The sequence below is a fragment of the Dasypus novemcinctus genome, chromosome 5 (assembly GCF_030445035.2).
Source record: "Dasypus novemcinctus isolate mDasNov1 chromosome 5, mDasNov1.1.hap2, whole genome shotgun sequence".
Lineage (NCBI taxonomy): Eukaryota > Metazoa > Chordata > Mammalia > Cingulata > Dasypodidae > Dasypus > Dasypus novemcinctus.
Window position 1 is genome coordinate 155029659 of NC_080677.1, and position 24608 is coordinate 155054266.

The 24608-nt window shown below is 44.2% G+C and overlaps 1 protein-coding gene across 17 annotated transcripts in view; it reads right to left on the minus strand.

Annotated features, from left to right (window-relative positions):
• The window catches only part of SVIL (supervillin), a 235390-nt gene that overhangs the window by 19521 nt on the left and 191261 nt on the right, over nt 1-24608 (minus strand). For 12 of the 17 annotated variants that reach the window (XM_071215467.1, XM_071215465.1, XM_071215466.1 and 9 more), the window contains 12 exons: nt 23998-24145; nt 12829-12918; nt 12651-12737; nt 11153-11330; nt 9173-9345; nt 6810-6965; nt 5686-5822; nt 4926-5073; nt 4683-4828; nt 3327-3502; nt 734-878; nt 95-371 (listed from right to left, as the gene is read on the minus strand). In XM_071215467.1, coding sequence (XP_071071568.1) covers nt 95-371; nt 734-878; nt 3327-3502; nt 4683-4828; nt 4926-5073; nt 5686-5822; nt 6810-6965; nt 9173-9345; nt 11153-11330; nt 12651-12737; nt 12829-12918; nt 23998-24145 — 1861 coding nt within the window. Of the gene's footprint in view, nt 1-94; nt 372-733; nt 879-3326; nt 3503-4682; nt 4829-4925; nt 5074-5685; nt 5823-6809; nt 6966-9172; nt 9346-11152; nt 11331-12650; nt 12738-12828; nt 12919-23997; nt 24149-24608 lie in introns of all 17 variants that reach the window. The other 5 variants (XM_071215464.1, XM_071215463.1, XM_058297755.2 and 2 more) reach the window with 1 other exon arrangement.

Genomic DNA, 24608 nt, shown 5'->3' on the forward strand with positions numbered 1-24608 from the left:
CGGGGAGGGGGGGGCCCATCTGGCAGGAAGTCGGGGAGCCCCAGCCCGGCCCCGGAGCCTCCCGCAGCTCGGGGACGGCACGGCCCTCACTAACCTGCGGTGCTCACCATGTACTTCCACTTGACCACATAGGCGTCCCCCTCGTGGAACTGCCCGATGCTCTGCTTGGGGAGCCGGCTGTAGTCGAATTCCAGGATATGCCAGACATCCACGGCCATGCTGGCAATCTCAAAGTGCCTCCGGTCGTCACCCTCCACCAGGCCGTAGCCTCGGCCCACGTTCACCCCGTCCAGGATGGTGCCGGCCGTGGCCGGGGGCACCGGCACCATCCGCGTCACGTCATACGGCTTGGCTTCGGCCCTGGGGTCCTCCTGCAGGGGGACAGAAACGGGTCGGTGCGGTCGCCTCTATTTCTAGAGCATTTTCTCGTCCCTCTCGACACTGTTTCACCTGCACACGCTTTCACCCCGCACGCCTGTCGGACTGTGGCATCTGCACTTCGGGGAGAGTCTCGGGGAGCTCCGAGACACCCATTCCCCACGACACCAGTGGGAGGCCCAGAAACCCGGCTCGCGGCTGGGACAGGAGGACAGACAGGGCTATTTTCACCTCCTGGGTGAGAAGCCAAAGGGAAAACCTGCTGTTTTACCAGCACCCCCTGGGAAGGCTTCAAGGCCACTTTTGTGGGGACCCAGACAAAACCCCGAGTACAGAGGATGGTCTCCCGGAATACCTTCTGCTGGCCGAGCTCGCTGGCATTCCTCTCATTGGGCCTCTTCAGTTCCGTCCAATCAAGAAACTTTTCTTTGAACAAAATAGTCTCATTGTGCTCAGTAAGTCTCCCAAATATTGCCCAGTCCGGTCGCCCCTGTCCTTTCCTGCAGCAAGGACACCCCAAGGGGTGGAGACAGAAAAGGAGCAGAGATTGGGCCCGGGGAAGACAAAGGAATGAAATCTATCAACAGAGCAAACACGTGCCGCTGCTGAAAGAAACACACGCATGGTCTAGAGAAGGAACGGTTTACTTCCACTGTGCCCCGCCAGAGGCATGCTGTTGGCCTCAGGTGCAAACCCAGTGCAAAGGGACCTCTGCAAGGTGCTGCTGGCGTTAAGGGGTGGCCAACAGAAGCCGCGTGGGCCTTAGTCCCGATTACTGGAGGCATTTCTAGACACTGTCAGTTACAGAGGGTCACAGGGAAAAGCCAGACACCAGAGGAGCAGACACAGGAGAGAGAGGTGGCCAAGTGATGGAGGCAGAACCTCCAGCCAGGAGCCCCCAGGACTCGGCGAGCCAGCGCCAGATGCTGCAGACTGGGAGAAAGCACAGCACTGCTGACGCGTTGGATTTGGACTGCCAGCCTCCAAAACCATGAGTGAGCTAGTGCCTGCTGCTTACGCCCACCTAGTCCCTGGGATTTGTCACAGCAGCCTGGTGGACTGAGACAGGGCTCTCAGCGTTCCTGGTGATTAATGGCCTGTCCTGAATTCTCCTTTATCAACAACAAAGCTCTCCAGTGAACTGACATTCTCCTGTGTTGCTAAAATGAATACATTTTCATATATCACAAAATGTGTTTTTAAAATATTTATTTCTGGGCCACTGGGCATGACAATGGGCAGAGAGAGTGGCACAGCCCAACTGGGAGGTCTCACACTGTCTCAGGATTTTAGAATTTGAAATCACGCTGGGAAGACAGGTGACTTAGAAAGAAAGAGGTGGCACTCGGGATTCCATGCTGTGGAGGGCGCAGCGCTGAGGATACGTGCGGGGGTTTCCCACCCTTCCCAGCCAATCCTTTGTGAAGCACTGCTGACAAGTGTTCTAGCAGGCCTTAGGGAACCAAAGATTGGCAACTATGGAAAATCCAGGACTACCTGGCGAGGCTGTGGTTTTTATTAGAAAACATCTGTCTGACTGTCTTTGACTTTACTGTGCACACCTGTACAGACGACTGTAAAGAGAGTCCTTGGCTTCAGCTTTGGAAATGTATCTTTTGTGTTTTGAAGCCAAGTGAGCAAGTGAGGCAGCAGGTTGCTGTGGAAGGGCTTGGTACTAGGAGTGGAGGTGGGTGTGCTTCTCTCCCGCCATTGCGACTGTCACACTTGTCCAGAGTGACATCATCACTTCTCTGTTAAGAAGGGCTGATTGCTCAATCTTGGCTCACCTTTAAATCCCTGGGGGCACTTAAAAAATATACTGACACATAAGCCACACTCCATACAAGCTGAAAGCAAATCTCTGGGGGCTGGCCTGGCACATGGATTGTTTTTTTTAAAGCTCCTCAGGTGAGTCTGATCTCAGGGATGGTGAAAACCAATGGCTTAGATGCTCATCTACTTTAAAGTCTGTGATCATACCCCTGTTAAACATAAACTGTCTATCATAGAGATCTGATGCTTCAGCATTATTTTTTTCTACCGTATCAATTAAAATATTCTTTTTAGCTTTAACTTCAGTCCTTAAAACACTGGTGGTTATGGTACTAATTGTGTTAAGTGTGCACTTGTAAGGATTTAAAAAATCTTCACTTCCATTGACATAATTTTTAATTGTTTCTATACTGATAATTATTTCATAATACAATCAATAAATTGGATTTTAAAACATGAAATTAGGCAGGAGTTGAAATTTGTATACTAGTTCAATAGAAAACATTCCAATGTAGTTCTGTGATGCCCGATATCCTATGCTGTTGGTTGGATTTACTTCTAACCTATTACCTAGACTGCAGCTTGACACATAGCTTTTAAAAACACTTCTTACCTAGATCACATGGCACACATAGAATCACCTAGGTCATTTCTAACCTATTACCTGGATTATATGACACACATAATTTAAAAGGTTCCTTTTTTCTGGAGTTAGGAAAAACGACGACAGTCCTTTGTATATAAAAATCATCTACTGCCAAACAAACAATAAAGCCTGGAATCCCAGGGCTACGCTCAGAACGTAGGAAATTAAAAGGACCCTGTGGCCTTGGCATCCCAGATCAGTAGCTGAATTCCAGATCCTGGGAAGTTTTTCAGAGCAGCATGTAACCTGTTTAAACAACTGCTGTTCATCTGCCACGACTGCACCTGCAAAGCTACAGGTGGGAACAATCTCTTCACTAAGATAGCAAAATCCATGTTTCTGTATGAGTTTGTTAAAAGCAAAAGAAAGGCCCTTCTATGTGAATATTCATAACTTGCAATATGTAATCATTCATGGAAGCTAAAACGTACACAGAGCAAAAGCAAATGACGACAATAAGAGCTGAGGCACGCTTAGGGAATCGGCTCCCACGGGTAAACATGACCCCATCGACAGGCCGCGGGGGTACCTGGGAATTAGCGGGTTACACTCTCCAGGATCCAGCGGATTGATGTCGCAATTCTCGTAGTCAAAGGTTCCGTTCCATAAGTGCTTTGCCAGCTGAAATGCTATTTTTCGTTGTGCTAACGTGACCTCTTTTCCATGCCACACGTACACTTCACTACCAAAATCAAACACCAGCACCTGGGAAAATGGTACAAAGGAGCTTTGGACTTCAAGGGTATGCTCAGGGTTGATTTGGGGCCTCTAGAGAAACTGAGTCAGCTGGGCAATGACACAAATACAGGGGGAGCAACCAGTAGAAACCAGAAAGGGCCCAAGATCTGACCAGCTGGCCCTCAGTGCCCTCCCACTCTGCCCCGCAGAGTCCCTCCTGGCTGTCCTGTGTGCCCAACGTCCCCTCTGAATGCACACCACTTAGAGTTTTCAACTCAGAGAAGAGTTCAGTGCATCTTCCTATCCTTTCTTCCCTCCTCCTCATTAGTTCATTCATTCACTCCACTAATACACGGAGGTCACTTCCTACAGGCCAGGGGCTCAAGATCCAATGGCTCTACAATTCCCAGAGCCTGAGGGCTGATACCACTGCATACCTAAGCAAACAGTGGGGATTTACTAAATGCTGGCTGAAGGAGTGTGTGAATGTAATGCTATTCCTTACCTCCATGTCTTTGGTCTGTCCTACTCTTTCTTTCTGGACTAATTTTCCCCTTCATTTCCCAATCAAAATTCTACTTAACTCCAAGGCTAGGCTCAATTTCACGTTCTCTTTAAAAATGATCCCCTCAAGTCAATTTCTTTTTTTCAATATACGAATGCCCATGTTATATTTAGCCTGTAGTATACAATCTAGCTTTAGATTCTAGTAGTCTCCTACCCAATTAAATTTAAGGTCCTTTTGTATCTTTTACCTTTTTCTCAATACTTAGAATATATAACAGTACTAGATATATATGTGTTTAGTACATATTTATTGATGTGAGGAAGAAACCAGTACATTACTTGGCAACTCCACACATTATATATACATGCATCTATTATTCCTGAGACTTAAGGAAGGAAAAAAAATGGTTCATATAAAAATCAAGAGAAAGGCCTAAGTAACAGTCACATTTTGATTAAAATACAAAAGGAAAGCCATCAATGGCCTATGCCACCTCTGAACAACATGTTGGATTTTAGCTTAGTATTTGAGATGGCTTGACATCACAAATGACTATCCTTTTAAAAAGCTGTAAGTGCTCTACAGTTAGCGTCAACACTGGCAGGCCGTTCTTGGGCACTTCCTACTTACTTCACTGGGCGCGCCCTGCGGGTGCTTTGCGCATACCTGCTCGCTGAGGGCAGAGCCCGCTCCCCGTACCTCTTTCGGCTGCAGAAGGGAGCACTTGGGTATCTTCCCCCAGTAGTCGTCGTCAGGCACGAGCTTGTCATCCATCAAGCGGTAAATGCAGTTCGTTTCTATTATGGCTGTTTCATACAACTCGTCTTCTTTTGGGTCCCCAGCAGCTTTGGATAAGAACAAAAGGAAGGTGTTGCCCTGACGTTGGGAAGTGTCCAGCTTAAAGAAGTGAAGCAGGGAAAAGAGAGGAGAGTCAAGGCTTACACTGGTAACTGGTCTGACCACCCAGGAGCTTCCAGAAGTCTTTGGCGGCGTGGGTGTGTGTATTAATTCCTTCTTCGATCGTCTGGATGTAAGTGGCTCTACAACCGAGCTCCCTCTTGGTCTGGATTAGAGTTGCCAGTTCCGAGGCCTGAGGGAGGAGCACAAGTACCTGGGTGGGGTGGCTCATGGCTAAGCCCAGCAGCACAAGCGAAGTCAGCCAAGTGAAGGGGTGCGTGTTGGAAGCAGATCCTGGGGACTGCAGTGGCTGGAGGACACCCGTTGTTGGGATATGAAATTTAAAAAATGCTGCCGAAAGACCTCGGATGATCAATCCTTTAGAACAGTAGTTCCCAATTATAAACATTCAACAGATCGCTTGTGAAGCTTTAAAAGAAACACCCAGCCTCTGGGCTCTTCCCCTTAAGCTTCTCATTCAATAGATCTGCAGTGGAACCACCTAAGTACCCGAGACACAATTTTGAAGTGACTGGTCAGTTCCTTTGTTTCTTAGGAGCAAGGAGAGACCAGGGATTTAAACACTGGAGGTATAGGTCACGCCCTTCTAGAACATCCCGCTTAAGCACCCAAGGAAAGCATGTATGAAAGCTGGTTGTTCAGGGAAATCAACATTAGCTATCCCTTTTTGGCTGGAAGGCAACATTTGGCATTTGAGAAGCTCGTAATATGACAAATGGAATAACGCTCTACAGGTTTTGACAGAGATGCGTCATTAAAGAATTGTCATCTTTCAGATACGAACCTTAGCCTTTTCTATGACATTGGCAAACTCTCCTACCCACAGGAAGCAGAAATGGGGAGATAAGAGAAGGAAGCAGTCCCCACTGTTCAGAGACGAAGCGCGTGGTTCCACCAGCCGTGTCTGCACGTGTCTTCTTCCTGAACACAGGGCAAGAGTCATCGTTTCCACAGGACCAAGAGCTAGTACTAATAGTACAGCACTCCCGCTAAGAATCTCTCAGTTCTAGGCTCTTGCCCACTGACTTGTGTTCCGGGGCCTGGGGTGGCATGAGGGGGATTTAAAATGGGCAGCACGGTGATCCCCTTCCCTTGTTGAGGCTTTCCAGAAAGCCGCCCCCTCCTCTGGGCCACAACCACTGCCTTTTTACGGCCTGTGCACGGACTAATCAAGGTTCTCTCCTTCAGGAAAGTTACCCACATACTCCTTTGTCCCCTCACTCATTCGCCTCCAGCACAGAGGCTGGGCGTGAGTGGGCACCGTCAACCACGGGAGATGCTCAGCAGCATTCAGCCCCCAGGGAAGCGCCGCCTCCTCTGCTTTCAAGTCCTTCTGCTACATGACTTGTTAGTGGTCAGGTTGGAACAGGGGACAGAGATGGATCATCCACGCTTGTCCCTAGGGAAGTCTTTCAAAGACTCCCCAAAGGACGGTGGCTATGCAGAAGCACGCCCGAAACCTGCAGGGGTGGAGGATGGTTCTGCATCTTGTCCAGAGGATTCCCCGCCAGGGGCTGCCTCTAGGTAGAGCAGAGCGCCAGGTGCCTTGCCCTTGACGGCGGGGGCGCTGGGGTGGACTCAGCCCCCTTTCCGCGGCCCTCCTTCCCCCAAGTCCTCCTCAAGGACGCCATGGTCCTCCCTCTGGCTTGTCCATCTCGGTGTGGAGAACTGAGGCCGTGGCCACCTGGGGCGTCCCCTACAATGCCTTGGGGGGGGGCTGGTGACTGTGGGGGAGGGCAGGGCCACGGCGGGCAGGTGATACGCAACAAACATGGAGATCCTGGAGCCTCAGCAGGCATAGCTCCTGCTGCTCACACCCGAGGGCGCCCCTGCCCCTCTCCGGCTGGGAGCATCTGGCCCCAGCAGAACCCTGTTCCGTGGGGATTGTGCCACCAGGCTCCCAAATACCTTTGATCTGCAACAACATCAGCTTCTTGTAGGGCACGGCGCTGTTGTTGGAGTTCTGCTCTGTCAGGTTGACGCTCCGCAGGCTGACGTTGCTGAAGTTCTCCTTACTGGCTAACCCTGCCAGGGTGACTTCTGAGAAGCTGGAGTTGGAGGACACTGGGAAGGGGCGAGAAAGGACACACGCGGCAGAGGGAAGCGAGAGGTGTGGGTTACGTGGCAATCTTTATGATCGGAAATTGCTCATAACTGACTTAATACTTGTCTCTTTTAAAGGTAATCCTAAAATGGAGAAGGTACACACACTGGATTATTATTCAGCCATAAAAAGGAACGAGGTTCTGATACACGTGACAATGTGGATGAACCTTGAAGACATTACGACAAATTAACAAGGCAGACACAAATGGCTATGTGTTGTATGATTCCACTTATATGAAATATATGGAATAAGCAAATTCATAGAAGCAGAAAGTAAGATTAAAGGTTAGTGGGGGAGAGGGATTGGGAGTTATGGCCTAATGGGTACAGAATTTCTATTTAGGGTGACAAAAAGTTTTGGTAATGGATGGTAGTGGGTGATACAGCACAACATCCTGATGGCTCTTGCCACTGAATTTACACTTAACTATGGTTAAAATGGCAAATTTTATAATATATATGTTATTATAATGAGATAAGTTAAAAAAAACAACTTTGGAGGAAGTTAAAAAAGTTAATTCTGGGAGAAACACACTCAGTTTGAATGCATGTTCAAGTTTGTCTACTTAGGTCAGTGCTTGCCCGTCTTAAGAATTAAATCCAGTATTGCGGGTCTAAGCCGCTTGCTGACAGTGCCACCCCCTCTACTCACAGACAAGGGCAGAGCAGCAGATGGGGGGCTGCGCGAGCACAAAATCCAAAGCTGAGCTCATGAGCTGGGACCCCCGAAAGCTGTCCCAGCCCCTCTAACAGATTTAGATATGGGTACACTCCTGAGGAAGGCTGTTGGGTGTCTTTAACCAAAAGTCCTGATATGTAGGAAAAGGGAGACTTTGCAAGGGACAGTTTTGCTCTCATCTTTTCCAGAGGCAAAGTGATTGACTAAATGCTCTCGTGAGGTCCTTGCTCTCAGACTACAGTAACAAGATACTGAGTTTTCACTGTAGACCAACAAATGCATGTGCTTCAGAAAATACACAGCATCAACCCCCAGAATCCCCAAAAATTGGAGGTGGAGGAGAAGTATTGAAAATTTCTGCCAATAAACCTTTATTTCTCCAGTCATTGTTTGAAAAAATGTATAAGCCAGAGAGAAATTCTGGAAATTGCTTCTCTGGGATCAGGTTCTGACACTGAAGGAATATAACGCGGCTTGACAATTCATACGGCTAAGTAATTTGGAAATGTACTTAGTAAACAAAGTATAATGAAGAGACAGCCTCTTCATCTGAAGACCACATTTCTAAGAAAGGAAATGGGTATAGGAGGAATATAAGATAATAAAAGTCATAGCAAGACTATTCAAAATGGCGAGATTATTTCCACCAAGAAAACCACTGCTTCAGAGCTGTGGAACCCCAAATTACTAGGCAGATAAAAGCAGAGTGCACTTAGAGATGTAGTCACCAAATGCAATGAATGTCTCATGATGATGGAGGAGATTGTTGTTATGGGGGGAGGAGTGGGGTGAGGGGGGTGGGGGGTATATGGGGACCTCATATTTTTTGAATGTCATATTAAAAAAATAAAGACAAAAAAATATATATATATTCTTAAGTAAATTGAAAAGAAAAAAAAAGCAGAGCTGCTTAGCTGAGAGCCCACCTCCTCTCTCCCCATTTGTTACCCCCCTGTTCCCAACTGCCCCCAGTCCAACCAACATCCCCAGGCAGGAAGCCTGAGGGTCCTGTCAAAAACCATTTGAAAAGCACTGGCTCAAGCCATTAATTAGTAATAGAAAAACCTAGGCCTAGGAAAAGCAGTGATTTGGGACATTTTCCCAGGAGAGATCAAATGATTTGCTCTTGAATAAGATCAAGTGGAGAATTACTGTGTTCCGGGTGCCTCTGAGCTAAAAAATGGGTTGAATTATAAAACTCGGAAATATCCTTCTCCTCCTACCTTTTGAAAGAAACCCCAGAAAAACAGAATAATTTGATTAAACAAATTAAATGATGCATGTCCTAAGAATTTCTGTGAAAAGCATTTGGGACCCGGCTGGGGATTTTTTGGGGGGGAACATGTGTGAGTGTAAACGTACTCATTTTTATTTAAATGTTTCTCTTGAGCAGCCTGCTGACCTTTGCCAGGCAGTAAAACAAGAGAGGATTAAAATAACCTCCCACCGGGTCCCCGCCCAGGCAGATGGAGACGCCAGCACTCACTCTTCTCTACTTTCATCCGCTTGGACTCCACGAAGGCCACGTTCAGTCTCTGTTCAGTGTACTCCTGGAGGAGATCTTCTCTTGCTGCCAGCATCTTCAGGGGGTTTTTGGAGGCCTGAACCCGGCGCTTGGGCCTGACGGCGCGCTTGTGCTCTGCCACTGACGACGTCAGCCTGGGGGGCAGAGCAGAGCCGCTGTCCCGCTGCAAACCCCGGGTGTTTGGAAAAGGGCTCTCTGGGCTCTCTGGCCTGGAGCAGCGGGACACCACATCTCATTTCCTGATCCTAAAATTCCTCCACCCACCTGCCGCCCCCGACCCGGAGTCAGAGGGTCCTGGAGTGGGGTTGGGGGCGTTGAGCCGACGTCCTTCAAGATCCCAGCCAGGGCAGACCCCCTGTCCCCCAGTCCCTGCCTGGGCATCGACTTCACGAGCGGGTCATGCCACCGTGAGGAGGTCTGCGTGACACGCCCGGGTGAGGGGCCTAATTCTCCCTTGGGAAGACTACAGGACCCGTCGGCTGCTTCCGTCACTCGCAAGCTTCAGCAACGTCCTGATGGCTCTTGCTTCTCGATTTATCCCTCTTTTTTCTGGACTAAGCCTTCTCCTGGGTTTGAGTTTTTCAGTTCCCTCGCCATCCCTCCATGACTAGCTTCCTCTCAACCCACTGCCCTCTCTGAAAAATAAGAACATGCTGCAATAAAACAGTCATGCCCAAACAGCCTTGACTACCACCCCCCACTACCTCTCTGGGGCAGGAGAGAGGACTGGGGGAGATAGACGCCCCCGGCACGCCCCCACTGCAGCTTCCGCAGCCACGCCACTGTGTACAACCACACACACACACATGTACACTTAAACAATTATCTGTAACAATTTAAGCATGGCCTTTGGGTTGGGAGAAGATTGGGAACTGGTGAAATCACTACTTTAAGGTGGGAAATGGCAAATTGTTCATTTTTTAAAGGTAGGAAATCGAAACATGCCAACTGAAACTAACTGAACAAATTGAAATAGGCAAAGAATATATCAGGGCAGGTTTAAGGAGTAATTCATAATATCCAAACATAAAATAGAGCCAGACTTTTGAATGAGACTGTCACTCTGATAATATTGTAGGAAAGAATACAAAAATGGGATGGACAGCTATGGGTTTTCTCTGCCCAGCATGCACTACCTGCTCCTGTTAACAGCATATTGATTTTCCTTTGGGGCTTGACCTCATGCTACCCCTACCGCCGACCCCCGCCTTGCCCTGGAGGGGATCCAGAGGTCAAGGTCCGGCCAATGCCCATCTTCCTTCCCTTGGCCACCATAATTGATTGAAGGATGGACTTTGGACTCAAGATAAACTAAAGAAATCAGGAATGGAACTTTTGCTGGAACTCTTGGGAAAGAGAAGCTATGGGTGCTGGGTGGCCAGGTAGGTGGAGCTATGGGTGGCCATGGCGGTTTCATCATCCTTCTGTGTGAAGAGAAAACCTTGGACATCACTGAGAAAACCCTCGGCTCGACTGAGTTTTAGAGATGATCATAAAATAATATTCTTTACTGATTTCCTAGTTAATTGTATTAATTTGGGCCCATATAATCCAAATAGTTTTTCAAAGTCATGGGTAAGCATCCAATATGTCAGATGAAAGACAGGTATAGAAATCTGTTAAACTATGTTAACCTAAAAACTGGCAAAACAATATTCAAGTCATGTGAAAAACTCTGTGCTCTTTTGACGGACAAACACCTGTGGCAGAGGCCGGGCACTGGGGGCTTTTTGCCTGGGTGCCCAGGTGTTCCAGGCACACATGTTTCATCTACCGCCCAGGATGTCACTTCTGCTCCAGGGAATAATAAAGCGGCCGTAGCCAGAGTTCTGCTGCAGACGATGACTGAGCGGGAGAAGAGCCTTACAAAAATGCGGGGCGGAAGCCAAGCAAGGAAGCCGTTCCGAGCAGTAGGGAGAGAGAGCCGGGGAGATAACTCACTTGGGTGCGTACGGGTCGAAAATAGCATCGAAGTCTTCGTCCAGCTCCACAGGACTTCTCGGCGCGGTATAATCCATGCTGCGGTAGAATTTGGCAAAGGTTTCGTCATCATCCAACTTCATCACTTCCTTGACAGACTTGCCCGTGACAGTGAGCACGGTGTCGTGCGCCCCACCAACTAGCAGCAAACAAGGAAACAGAAGTCGTGTATGAAAACATGACTCCAACTCCGCCCTGCAACATTTAAAAAGGTACTTATCCCCCTAAGTTCCAGGAGCAAGGACAACCTGACACTGAGGCACAGGGCCTGGCAGGTGCCTCCTCGGCTTCACCTGCCATCTCACCTAAGGACCCCAACAAAGCTCCCACGGGAAGAGGGCAGGAGAGCGAGGCTGGCCTGCACACAGGTCTACGAGGCACGCTTTTCCTAACTCGTTCCTGTTCCTACTGGGGGTAGAACCAGCCTCAGTCTCAGTCTAGATCAGGGATTAGCAGACTTTTTTTTGCAAAAGGCCAAGTAGTAAAGATTTTAGGCTTTGCATGGAGGCCATACGACCTCTTGTGACTACTCGACTCTGCTGTTGTGGCACCAAAGCAAACCCATGATATAGAAACAAAGGGGTATGACTGTGTTCGAATAAAACTTTATTTACAAAAACAGGTGGAGGTTGTCTCTGGCCTCTGGGTCATAGACTGTTGACCCCTGGGCTAGATTACTGTCACATGTATGTAATAAACTTCTGATTGTTTGCATTCCTTGCCTGGCAGTTTAGTTATTATACCTTTATATTTCTGTTTGAAAGTAGCTGTTTGTGTGATTTACTTTCAACTTACTAGGAGTCACCGTCAAAAGGAGGGGCTCGCAGCTCCTAGGACTGGTTAAGTTTCAAGTACTGGACATTTTTATTAAGAGACTGTTTCTACACATTTAAAAAATTCTGTGTACTTCACTGACTTTGCGTTTGAATATTTATTTACTAGAACTTTCTTTAAGAAATCATACGTCATTATTGGAAACAATATCAGCTTTTACCTTATTGGAAATTGACAGACACAATTTAAAGTTCATCAGGGGCCCAAGATGATGTCAAATTTATATATGTATACTGATCTGGCTTTGGTGTGAAAAACAAAATTACTGAGTTAACTATTCTGATTGGATGCTATCCTAAGGGTTTAGATACAAGAACAAATGTATAATTCGGGGTCCCCAAATTTAGCACATTATCAAGTCAATCAGAGCCTACAATTCAGTCTTGACCAGCAACTTCATTTTTGAAAGGTAACAAAGATAATGCTTAAAATATGAACCAGTGAAGACAGGATAGAAGAAAAGCAGACAATTCAGCTGAGGAGAAAAAGTGATCAGAATTGGGGTTTGGAGATTTTGAAAGAGGAGCAGGTTTTTAAGTCTTCCTTAGCTACTTATTGAAAATAAGAACCACAGTGTGCTCGAAGCATATAACCCAAAGCTTTTCTTCTGGCTTCTGTGATGCACCTTTGTTATTCAGTCTTCTTAGGAAGGTTTCCAGCCGGTCCAGCTTCAGGTCAGATTCTAACTGCATGTCTGGTTTGGCTTCGATATCTGAGCAAGCAGAAAGCATCAATGAGAGAGCACCCTTAAGACTTCTTCTGATCATAGAGCCATTGGTATATGGGGTGCCTCAATGACTTACCTTCCAGCGGTTTGGAAACTGGGGTGGTGCCCCTTGTTTTATTGCAAACTGGGGAAGCTACTGGAGTTATGGCAGTAGGTGAGGCCAAACCTGCAGGCAGACAAAGGAAATATTTAGCAGCTCAGTATCATTTCCAAAAATTCCCAGAACTCTGAAGGATCTCCATTACCCCAGTGTAGATTTCACAAGGTACAGAGTTGATACAAGCTCACACACACATATACATACTCAGACACATGCACATGACACCCACACACCTGTTGCAGGAAGCATGGCTGTGTAAGACAGGTGCAAATTAGGCAAGGGTTTTCTTATTTCTATGGGCTGTGGTTGTTGACCTTCAACAATGAACAATGAAGAGGTGGGAAACCAGGTCCACAGACATGTAAATGAGTAAGGCACTGCACGAGGCAATCAGGATGTACTTGCCCTAATGGGATTGTGAGTTTTAGGCAAGGGGTAGTTGAGGAGAAGGCACATTTGTACCACCTCCCTCAGAGGAAGTAGAGAATGAGTTGTGTCCTACCAGTAGGCAAGTGATTCCAGCACTGAAGTGAGGGAGGGACAGTCTGGCCTTGGGGCATCACTCAGGGTGCGTGCACTGAGCAATAACCCAAAGAGTGCTGACCTTCTAGAAGAAAGAGACTTGAGGTTGTTGGAGGGCTGAAGTATTGCAATGTCCCAGGGTGGCTGTGAATTGGTGAAATGCTTTTCACTCATTTTTGAAGAAGGAGAGTGGGGGCTCTTTCAAAGCTTGTGTGAAGGGGAAAGGAGGGAGTTTTAGCAGGGAGAAGGTATCCAGTTGGACCAAGAAACCTTAAAAAAGAGAGAGATGAGCAGTTTTTGCTAACATAAATAGAAGGTGTTGGAAAGGGAAGTTAACAGTGCATGTAAAAAGAACAAAACGGCCTGTTAATGTTCTTCGTATTTATTTGTAATAAATGTGAACCCCTCAGATGACACTGATTCTTTAAGCATCCCTGAAAGAATAACATTGGTAGACTGGTGAATATATAAATCACTATTGCTTGCAAGGAAAATAAATGAATGGATTACTCTGCTCCTTCCTCCTGTCAGCTGGACAGGCATTTATTAAAGCCAAAAGTTTAAAGGAAAAATACTGAAATGTGGTTAAAAATTTAAGTTTTTGGTAAAATTTTAGAAGTACTCAATGTATACATATAATTGCTCGATGGTGTCAATACAATTAAAAAACGTATATGTAATTATTTCAATTACCAGACCTGCAAAGTGAGAAAGGAAACTTTCTGGAAGGACTATAAAGATAAGTAAAATTTGGTGCACTAGGTTTATCTCAGGCTGGGGCAGTGAATCATTACCTATTACAAGGATGCGTAGGAGACAAGGAAGAACTCATTAGCATGGAGATAATTAACTTTGAAGTCAATAAATAGCAGACTCAGAGGTCTGATTCCAAAGCAACCAGCAACATCCTTTCCTTGGTCCTGTGGGAGGGTGGGGCCATATCCCCATGCCCTGTCTCCCCTGCTGAGCACTCAGCTCTCCAGGCGGGAGGGGACAGCCCTTTTTAGGCTAGAGAGGAGGATTGTTTGGTACTGGGTGAGGGCATACAGATTTAAATTACAAAATATTAAAACAACATGAACCCTCACCCCATACCTCTTGGTAATTAATTCTCCAATACCAGGCACCTCATCTCTTTGGGGACATTCTAACACCTCTCATTCAGAGATGTGCTTTGAGCACTCTTCCTCCAGGACAATCCTAGAATGCCTAGAATACTAATTGCTAGGTGGAAGCAAGCAAGCTCCCTGTTAAAAAGGGAGCAGGCCCAAACAAGGCTAGGGGAGAAGGAGGGTTTTCTGAGGTGAGAGAATGAAAATCAGGGTGCTATCTGGTGTGCACTGATTCATGGTGAGGTAGGGTGGCAGAATTGTGCCACTGATCCCTGATGAGTGGGTGGTCCTGCCTCTGTAGGCTACAGCAAGGGGGTTATTTTATTCTGCAGCAAATGAAATTGGAAGTCCTTGCCCTGTGAATCAGAAAAATCTTGTGACTCAAATGAAACAGCTGGTGGTGACAAATACCAGAACAAAAGGATACAGTTTTGTCCACACAGAAAAAGCAGCTGCCCATGGTTTCTGGCGAACTTCCAGGGAAGATGGTGGAGTAGGGAGCTCTAGGACTCAGTACTTCTAATACAAACTATTAAACAAGCAGGAAAAATCTGAAACAACTATTTTGAAAGTTCAGGGAAGAGCGGGCGGAAGAGGCTGCTAAATTATGATGCTAGAATACAAATGCATAAAAAGTAACAGTAAGTCTAAGGTTTTGGATATACAATGTGCAAAGATATAAGTGATAAGTACAAAAAATGGTGGGGGGAGAGAGGTGTGCAGCAAAAGGATCTGTGCATGCTACTGGAGTTAAGCACCAAATATAACTGTTACGTATTCAGTATGTTAACTTTTAACCCTATGGAAACCACAAGAAAAACAGATGAAAAGTATATCCAGATAGAAATGAGAAGGCACTTAATATGGTACAAGAAAGCATATAAATATGAAAGTAGTCTTTATAAGGAGTGAGGGCCAAAAAAGGAATAAGATTTACAAAGGCTAAAAAGTGAAAAGGCAGAATAAAGACCTGTATTATCATAGTGACTTTAAATGTAAATGTATTAAACTCTCCATCAAAAGGCAGAGATCAGCAGAATAGATAAAAAAGCATGACCCAACTATATGCTGTCTGCTAGAAACTCACCTTAAAGTCAAAGATACAAGTAGGCTGAGGGTGAAAGGATGGAAAAAAACATACCATGCAAAAGATAGCTGGGTGATCATACTAATACCAGATAAAATAGACTTTAAGTAAGAAACCATTATGAGGGTCAAAGATGGACATTACTTACTGATAAAAGGGACAATATATGTACCCAACAGCAGAGTCCCAAAATATAAGAAGCAAATACTGACAGATTTGAAGAAAGAAATAGACAATTCTATATTAGCAGTAGGAGACTTTAACACACTATTCTCAATAACACAGGACAAATTAGACACAGATCAATAAAGAAGTATAGGACTTGAACGAACCATCTAGACCTAAGAGACATATCTAGAACTCTGCAACCAATGAAAACAGAATACATGACCTTCTCAAGTGCACATGCAAGGTGCTCCAGGATAGACTATGTTTTGGGTCAAAAGATGATGATGGACAACACCCATCCCAAGGAACAGGGAGTGCCTGCAGCTGACATGGACATTTTCGGGACATTAGACTTGTCCTGCATGACATTGTAATGATGGATACAGGCCATTACACATTTTGTCATAATCAATAAAATTGTACAGAGTGCAAACTATGATGTAAACTATAGTCCATGGTTAGTAGCAATGCTTTAATATGTGGTCATCAACTGTAATAAATGTACCACACTAATGAAAGATGTCGTTAATGTGGGAAACTGTGTGAGTGGAAGGAGTTGGGGAATGTGGGAATCCCCTATATTTTTATGTAACATTTATGTAATCTAAAGCTTCTTTAAAAAAAAAAATCAATATACTTAAAAAATTAATAAAATATTGAAAACATACATTGTATATTCTCTTACCACAATGGAATGAAGATAAAAATCATTAACAGAAGGAGAAAAGGAAAACCCACAAATACGTGGAAATTAAGCAACATACTTTTTAAAATAATTTTTTAAAAAGATACATAGATAGCACAAAATGTTACAATAAAAAATATAAGAGGTTCCCATATAACCCACTCCCCACCATACCCCCAACTCCTCCCACATCAACAACTTATTTCATCAGTGTGGCACATTCATTGCATTTGAGAAATACATTTTGGAACATTGTTACGCAGCATGCATTATAGTTTACATTGTAGTTTACACTCTCTCCCAGTCCATTCAGTGGGTTATGGCAGGATTTATAATGTTCTGCATCTGTCCCAGCAATTTCATTCAGGACAACTCCTAGTCCTGAAAATGCCCCCATATCCCACTCCCTGCCTTCAGCAACTCCCATGGCCACTGTTTCCACATCAGTGATACAATTTCTTCCATTGCTAGAGTCACAATAATTCTATAGTAGAATATATATAGTAGAATATATATAGTAAGTCCATTCTAATCAATATTTTATTCCTCTATCCTGAGGAGTAATATACTCTTAAACAACCAATGGGTTAAAGAGAAAATCAGAAGCAAAATTGGGAAAACTTGAGGTGAATGAAAATGAACATATAACAAAACTTATGGGATGCTGCAAAGGCCACGCTGAGAGGGAAATTTATAGCTCTAAATGTTTATATTAAAAAAATAAGAAAGTTCTCAAATTAGAGACCTAACTGGAAGAAATAGAAAAAGAAGAACAAACTAACCTTAAAGCAAGCAGAAGGGAGGAAATAACAAAGATTAGAGCAGAGATAAAAGAAACAGAAACAAACAATAAAATAGTGAGAATCAACAAAACCAAAGTTCTTCTTTGAAAAGATGAACGAAATTACCAAACCTTTAGCTAGACTGAAAAGAAAGGATACAAATAACAAAAATTAGACATGAAAAGGGGAACATTACTACCAACCCTGCTGAAACAGAAAGGACTATAAGTAGATACTATGAACAACTGTAGGCCAATAAATTTGATAACCTGGATTAAATGGACAAATTCTTAGAAACACACAAACTCAACACACCAATGTCTAGTAAAAAGCTTGAATCAGTAATAAAAAACCTCCCAACAAAGAAAAGCCCAGGACCAGAGGCTTCATAGGGGAATTCTACCAAACATTCCAAGAAGAATTATTTCCAATTCTGCTCAAACTCTTCCAAAAAATTGAAGGGGAGTGCAGCAGTTTGCTATGGTTGTGAACTCCAAAAATAGTTTTTGGATTATGTTTGTAATCTGGTCTGTATGTGGGCATGATTGAGTTATGATTAAGGCTTTGATTGGGCCATGTCATTAGGGCCTTGAATCCTCACCAAGTCCCCGAGTCCCCACCAAGGGGTGGGGACTCACAGATAAAAGGCATGGCAAAGGACAGAGTTGAGGGTTCTTAATGTTGGGTTTTTGATGTCGGAGTTTGATGCTGAAGCCTTAAACTGGAGCGAGGAAAAGAACAAAGAGGAATAGAGACAGTTCTTTAGACTGGGCAGAAACACCAGGGAGAGAGACAGAGTCATTTGCTGGATAGTCTACAGCTGACCTTGTGGAAAGAGGCAAAGCCTAGAGAGCTTCATAGTCTACAGCTGTCCTTGTGGAGAGAGGCAAAGTCTAGAGAGCTTCATAGTCTACAGCTGACCTTGTGGAGAGAGGCAAAGTCTAGAGAGCTTCATAGTCTACAGCTGACCTTGTGGAGAAACCAGAGGACCTGAGCCCAGAAAGAAGCAAGACCCTGGAAGGGAGGAACCCAGGAAGCCTCAACCCTCGCAGACGTCAGCAGCCATCTTGCTCCAACATATGAAAATAGATTTTGGTGAGGGAAGTAACTTATGCTTTATGGCCTAGTATCTGTAAGCTCCTACCCCAAATAAATACCCTTTACAAAAACCAACCAATTTCTGGTATCAGCACCTCTTTGGCTGACTAATACAAGGAGGGAACTCTCCTTAACTCATTTTATGAGGCCAACATCACTTTCACACCAAAGCTGGATAAAGATACGACAAGAAAAGAAAACTACAGACCAATATCTCTTATGACTATAGATGCAAAAATCCTCAAGAAAATATTAGCAAATTGAACCCAACAGCACAGTAAAAGAATTATACACCATGATCAAGTGGGATTTATCCCTGGTATGCAAAGTTGGTCCAACATAAGAAAACCAATTAATGTAATAGACTACATTAACAAAATGAAGGGAAAAAAAATCACATGATCATCTCAATTGATGCAGAAAAGCGTTTGACAAAACCCAACATCCATTCATGATAAAAGATCAGAAAACTAGGAATAGAAGGAACTTTCTCAACATAATAAAGGGCATTTATGAAAAATCCCACAGCTAATATCTTACTTAATGGTGAAAGACTGAGGAACAATACAAGGATGTCCATTGTCACCACTGTTATTTAGCATTGTACTGGAAGTTCTTGCCAGAGCAATTAGGAAAGAAAAAGAAATACAAGAAACCCAAATTACAAAGGAAGAAGTCAAATTTCTCTATTTGTGGATGATATGATCATAATACAGAAAATCCTCAAAAATCCACAACAAAACTCCTAGAGATAATAAATGAATTATTACAAGATCAACACACCAAAGTATTAGTGCTTCTATACACAAGCAATGAACAATCAGAAGAAAAGATCAATGAAATATTCCACTCAGAATAGCAACTAAAAGAATCAAATATATAGGACTAAATCACTTGAGCCACCTCTACTCCCTACATAGGACTAAATCTAACCAAGGATGTAAAGGACTTACAGAAAACTACAAAATGTTGTTAAAAGAAATTAAAGAAGATCTAAATAAATATAAGGATGTGCTGTGTTTATGAATTGGAAGACTAAAAATCATTAAGATGTTAATACTCCCCAAAATAATTTATAGATTCAATGCTACCCCAATCAAAATTCTAACAACCTTATTTGCAAAAATGAAAAAAACAATCATTAAATTTATATGGAAGGGTAAGGGGCCTCAAATAGCTAGAGCCATCTGGGAAAAGGAGACTGAAGCTGGATGACTCACACTTCCTGATCCTAAAATTTTTACAAAGCTACAGTAATCAAAACAGCATGGTACTGGCACAAGGACAGGCATATAGACCAATGGAACAGAATTGAGAGCTCAGAAATTAACCCTCACATTTACAGTCAACTGATTTTTGACAAGGCGGTAAAGACCACTCAATTGGGAAAGAACAGTTTCCTCAACAAATGGTGCTGGGAAAACTGGATCTCCATTTGGGAAAAAAAAAATAGGAGGGCCCCCACCTCACACCATATACAAAAACCAATTCAAAATGAATCAAAGACATAAACATAAGAGCTAGAACTTTCAAACTCCTGGAAGAAAATGTAGGGAAGCATCTTCAGGAGCTTGTGTTAGGCAATGATTTCTTAGACTTTTGTAGCAGTTTGATACAAGTGATGAATTCCAAAAAGAAATATTGGATTGTGTATGTAATCTGATCTGTACCTGGGCATGACTGAGTTATCAGGGCATGGAGTCCCCACCCAGTCCCCACCCCTTGGTGGGTAGAGACTCACAGATGAAAGGCATGGCAAAGGACAGAGTTGGAGCTTTTGATGTGAGGGTTTCTGATGTTGGAGTTTGATGCTAAAGACTTAAGCTGGAGCCCTGGGAAGTCAGCTCACAGACAAAAGAGAAGCCATCCCCAGGAAGAAAGGAACCTTGAACCCAGAGAAAAGCAAGCCCCAGGAATGTAGGAACCCAGGAAGCCTGAACTCTTGCAGACGTTGGCTGCCATCTTGCTCCAATAGACTTTGGTGAGGGAAGTAACTTATGCTTTATGGCCTGGTATCTGTAAGCTCCTACCCCAAATAAAGACCCTTCATAAAAACCAACCAATTTCTGGTATTTTGTAGCAGCACCCCTTTGGCTGACTAATACAACTTTAAACCCAAAACACAAGCAACCAAAGAAAAAATACTTAGATAGCATTTCACACCCATTAGAAAGGCTGCTATTAAAAAAAAAAACTCAGAATATAACAAATGTTGGAAAGGATGTGGAGAAATAGGAAGATTCATTCATTATTGGTAAGAATGTAAAATGGTGCAGCTGCTCTGGAAGACAGTTTGGCAGTTTCTCAGAATGCTAAGTATAGAACTCCATATGACCCAACAATCCCACAACTAGGTATTTACCCAAAAGAATCAAAAGCAGGGGCTTGAACAGATATTTGCATACTGATATTCATAGAGGCATAATTCACAATTGCCAAAAGATGGAAGCAACCCAAGTGTGCATCAACTGTCGATTAAATAAATATTAATATAATGTGATCTATACATACAATGGACTATTATTCAACCATGAAAAGAAGTGAAGTCCTGATACATGTGACAACATAGATGAAACTTGAAAACATCATGTTGACCGAAATAAGCCAGAAACAAAAGGACAAATATTGTACGATCTCACTGATTTGAAACACTAGAATAAGCAAACTCCTGGAGTCAGTATCTAGAATATAGGTTACCAGGGGACGGGGTGGGGATAGGGAATGGGAAGCTAAGGCTTAAATGCACAGGTTCCTGTTTGGAATGATGGAAATGCTTTGGGAATGGATGGTAGAGATGGTAGCACAACACTGTGAATGCAATTAACAGTGCTGATATATATAAATGAATATAGTTAAAAAGGGAAATGTTAGATTGTATCAGAAAAAATGTTAGATTGTAGCAGAAAAATTTTTTTTAAATATCCATGGAACTACAGTATGTGAACAGGAAACCCTAAGTTCCACCATGGATTTTAAATAATAGTTCAATTATAAACAGGAAGCAGATGTGACTCAAGTAGTTGGTTGCCTGCCTACCACATGGGAGGGGGGGATGTCCCGGGTTTGGTTCCCAGTGCCTCCTAAAGAAGACGAGCAGGACAGCAAGCTGATGTGATGGGCACAATGAGGAGACACAACAAGGAAATACAATGAGAAATACAATAAGCAGGGAGCTGAGGTGCCTCAAATGACTGGGCACCTCCCTCCTGCATGTGAGGTCCTGGGTTTGGTTCCCAGTGCCTCCTAAAAAAAAGAAGATGAGCAGACACAGAAAGCACAAAGAACAGACAGCAAGCACAGACAATGGGGGTGGAGAGAAACAAATCAATAAACCTTTAAAAAATATAGTACAATTATAAAAATGTGCTGTCATCATTTGTAACAAATGTTCCACATCAATGCAAGGTGTTAGTGGTGGGCTTGTATAGGGGAATTCTGTATTTTATGCTTGATTTTTCTCTAAACCCACAATTTTTCTAATAAGGAAAAAAATAAATAAAATTTTAAAAAACTATTATAAAAAAGGATGGTATGTGGGGACCTTGTATTTCACACATGATATTTCCATAAACCCTCAAAGTCCTGAAATTTTTAAAAAATCTGAAATGAAAAAAGACTCATCAAAAAGCAGATGTCCAGGGAAGCGGCTGTGGCTCTATCAGTTGGGCTCCCGTTTACCATATGGGAGGCCCTGGGTTCACATTCCAGGGCCTCCTTGTGAAGGCAGGCTCACCTGCACGCTGTGGAGTGCCACCTGGCCTGCAGACACCATGGAGCGCCGCCTGGCCGGCAGATGCCATGGAGAACTGACTAAGCAAAGGTGACACAACAAAAGAAGGGAAACAAGCAAGAATATAAAAGAGCCAGCAGCGAATGAACACAGAGAGCAGACAGCAAGCAAGCTGCAAGGAGGGAGGGAAAAATAAATAAATATAGACAGAAGAATGTTCGGTGAAATGGACACAGAGCATGCAAAAAAGTCACGGGGGGGGGGGGATAAAAAAAAGCAGATGTCCAAGAGAATTTCTTCCTGGACATGCTATATACCACCTATTAAATAAAGATGCCCAATTTATTCAGGACTACTCTTACCTTGTTCTCCAAATCTGCATAAGAGAAATGACGGGGTCACCTGAGCCCCTGATGCAGCCAGAACTGGGGCATGTCAGGTGCTACTCTAGCATCTCTGACCTCACTGTGGAAGGTGCAATGGTGTTGGGTAGCGGGGCTTGCGTACAAATAAATTATGATTTGTAAGATGGGAGAAGAGAAGAGAAACCAACATAGAAAGTCAGCAGGATAAAAGTTCAGGCTGGAAGAGAGAAGATTTCAGCTCTGCTTCATGATCTCGGCTCCAGGTCTACATACGTTTTCTGGGCCAAAGGTTCTGCCTTTTGTTCCAACAGGGATGGGACTAATGGGGAAATAGTTTAATATGATTATACACAGTTCTGTGAGTCTGATGATGAAAACAGGCAAATGTCACCCATTCTATGAGCGTGATCTATCTTCCATCATCCTTTGACAAGTCCAAGATTAGGAGAGAATAGATTTGCTAGGAAGGATTCTTCCACCAGATTTGAGTTAATTGAAATCCAAGGTTCTCCCCTCCCTTCTGCAAATGTTTATTATGCACCTGCACAGAGTTAGACACGCTTTACAAAAGTGAGGGTCCCTACAGGCTTTGAGAACAAGGGAAGGTAAACCTGTAACTTACAGCAATATGAGCTAACTTGAATTGAATGTGAATGCTTTTACCAGGAAGTTAGGAAACTTGCTTGAGTATAATAGCTTAGCATATGAAGGTAGGTGCATACAGGTGACAAAGGGACCCTGAATCTTAACCATTCAGTACAGGATAGAAAAAAAGCCCGACAGGAGGTTCCAGACACTCGCATGGAGCCTCAAAGCTCTGTGATGACTTTTCTAACCACAGGAAATGTCATTCCCATTCATACATCTTGGGAGAGGCTTCAAAACAGTTCCAAGAGACATCAGCTGCAGAAAAATGACTTTCTGCGGAGAAATTCCTCCTTCTTGGAAGTGGATACATCTTTTAGAAGGCTAGTTAAAATATATCTGGAAATTGGGCTTTGTAACCATGGAAACCTGGCTGGATGGAAGGGGACCTTGGAATCAACCTGAGGGGGAGAGGAGATAAACTCCTGTATTGAGAAAGGCTTATTTGGGCTAACTAGTTGCCAGATTCCAAGAAAATGGAAACAAGTTGAAAGTCATTATGGGAAAGGACTTAGATTTGTTAGTTGATTTGCAGTTGCTTTCGACACCTGAGTTCAATTTCAAAACAGGTAATATCTGAAATAGTGAATATGCTTCTTAGATCAAAAATGACATTGGTTTTTCATAAAGAAAGCGTTTTCAGTAGGGACAGCTCACAGAACCTCCCCCCAAAGCACTGAGAGAGCTTCAGTAAAGTGAAAGCTAAAAAGGGCCAGAGCTTGTCTTTTGTAATCGAGCAATCACACCCCACCCCCACGGCACGGGCACACAAACACACATGGGCACAAGAATGCACGTGGGCACATGGCACGAAAATGCATGCACGCGCGTGCGCACAGGGCACACAAATGCACGTGGACACACGGCGCACGAATGCACACACACGTGTGTACATGGCACACGAATGCACGGGTGTGAGCCCACGGCACACGAGTGCAGGCGCGCACTGACCTTTCTTCACCATCCTGCCTGCCACAGTGAACTGGGTGGAGTCGTTGGCCGCCCCCTTGCCCCTGCTCTTCCAGGCCTCCTCCCTGACCGTGATGAGCTGCTTCCGCTCTTCGATAGTCATCTGGCTCTCTCGACTCTCCGCGACCCACTGCTTAGAAAACGGACAAAGGAGAGAACGGGAGAGAGACATGGCAGACATGAACTTCAGCTTGTCGTGGTGCATGGGCTTAAAAGCAGGCGAATAAAGAGGAGTAACACGTGTTCTGGAAAGCTCCAGAAACTTTCTACCTTAACTGGCCTCTGCAATGGCTTGGCTTCCTTACGCTTTCCGACTTGGATTAGGGATTGCCATGGGTGATAGTGAATCTACTTTAGGTTAAAACTTTGCTTTTTCACTCATTTGTTTGACACACTGGAACACAAAATGAGACTTTGCAAAAATAAACAAAAATGCAGCCGTTGTTTTAAGCCATGACCTTCACAGAGCTTTAGAGTTGCTCCATCTACCTATCTGGTTAAATCAGCTGATCGGGAAAGTTATCCACCTGCGCTCACACCGCTCCCAGTCCAGGTGAATGGTTTCATCCTCTACACTCAGTAGGGAGAAAACT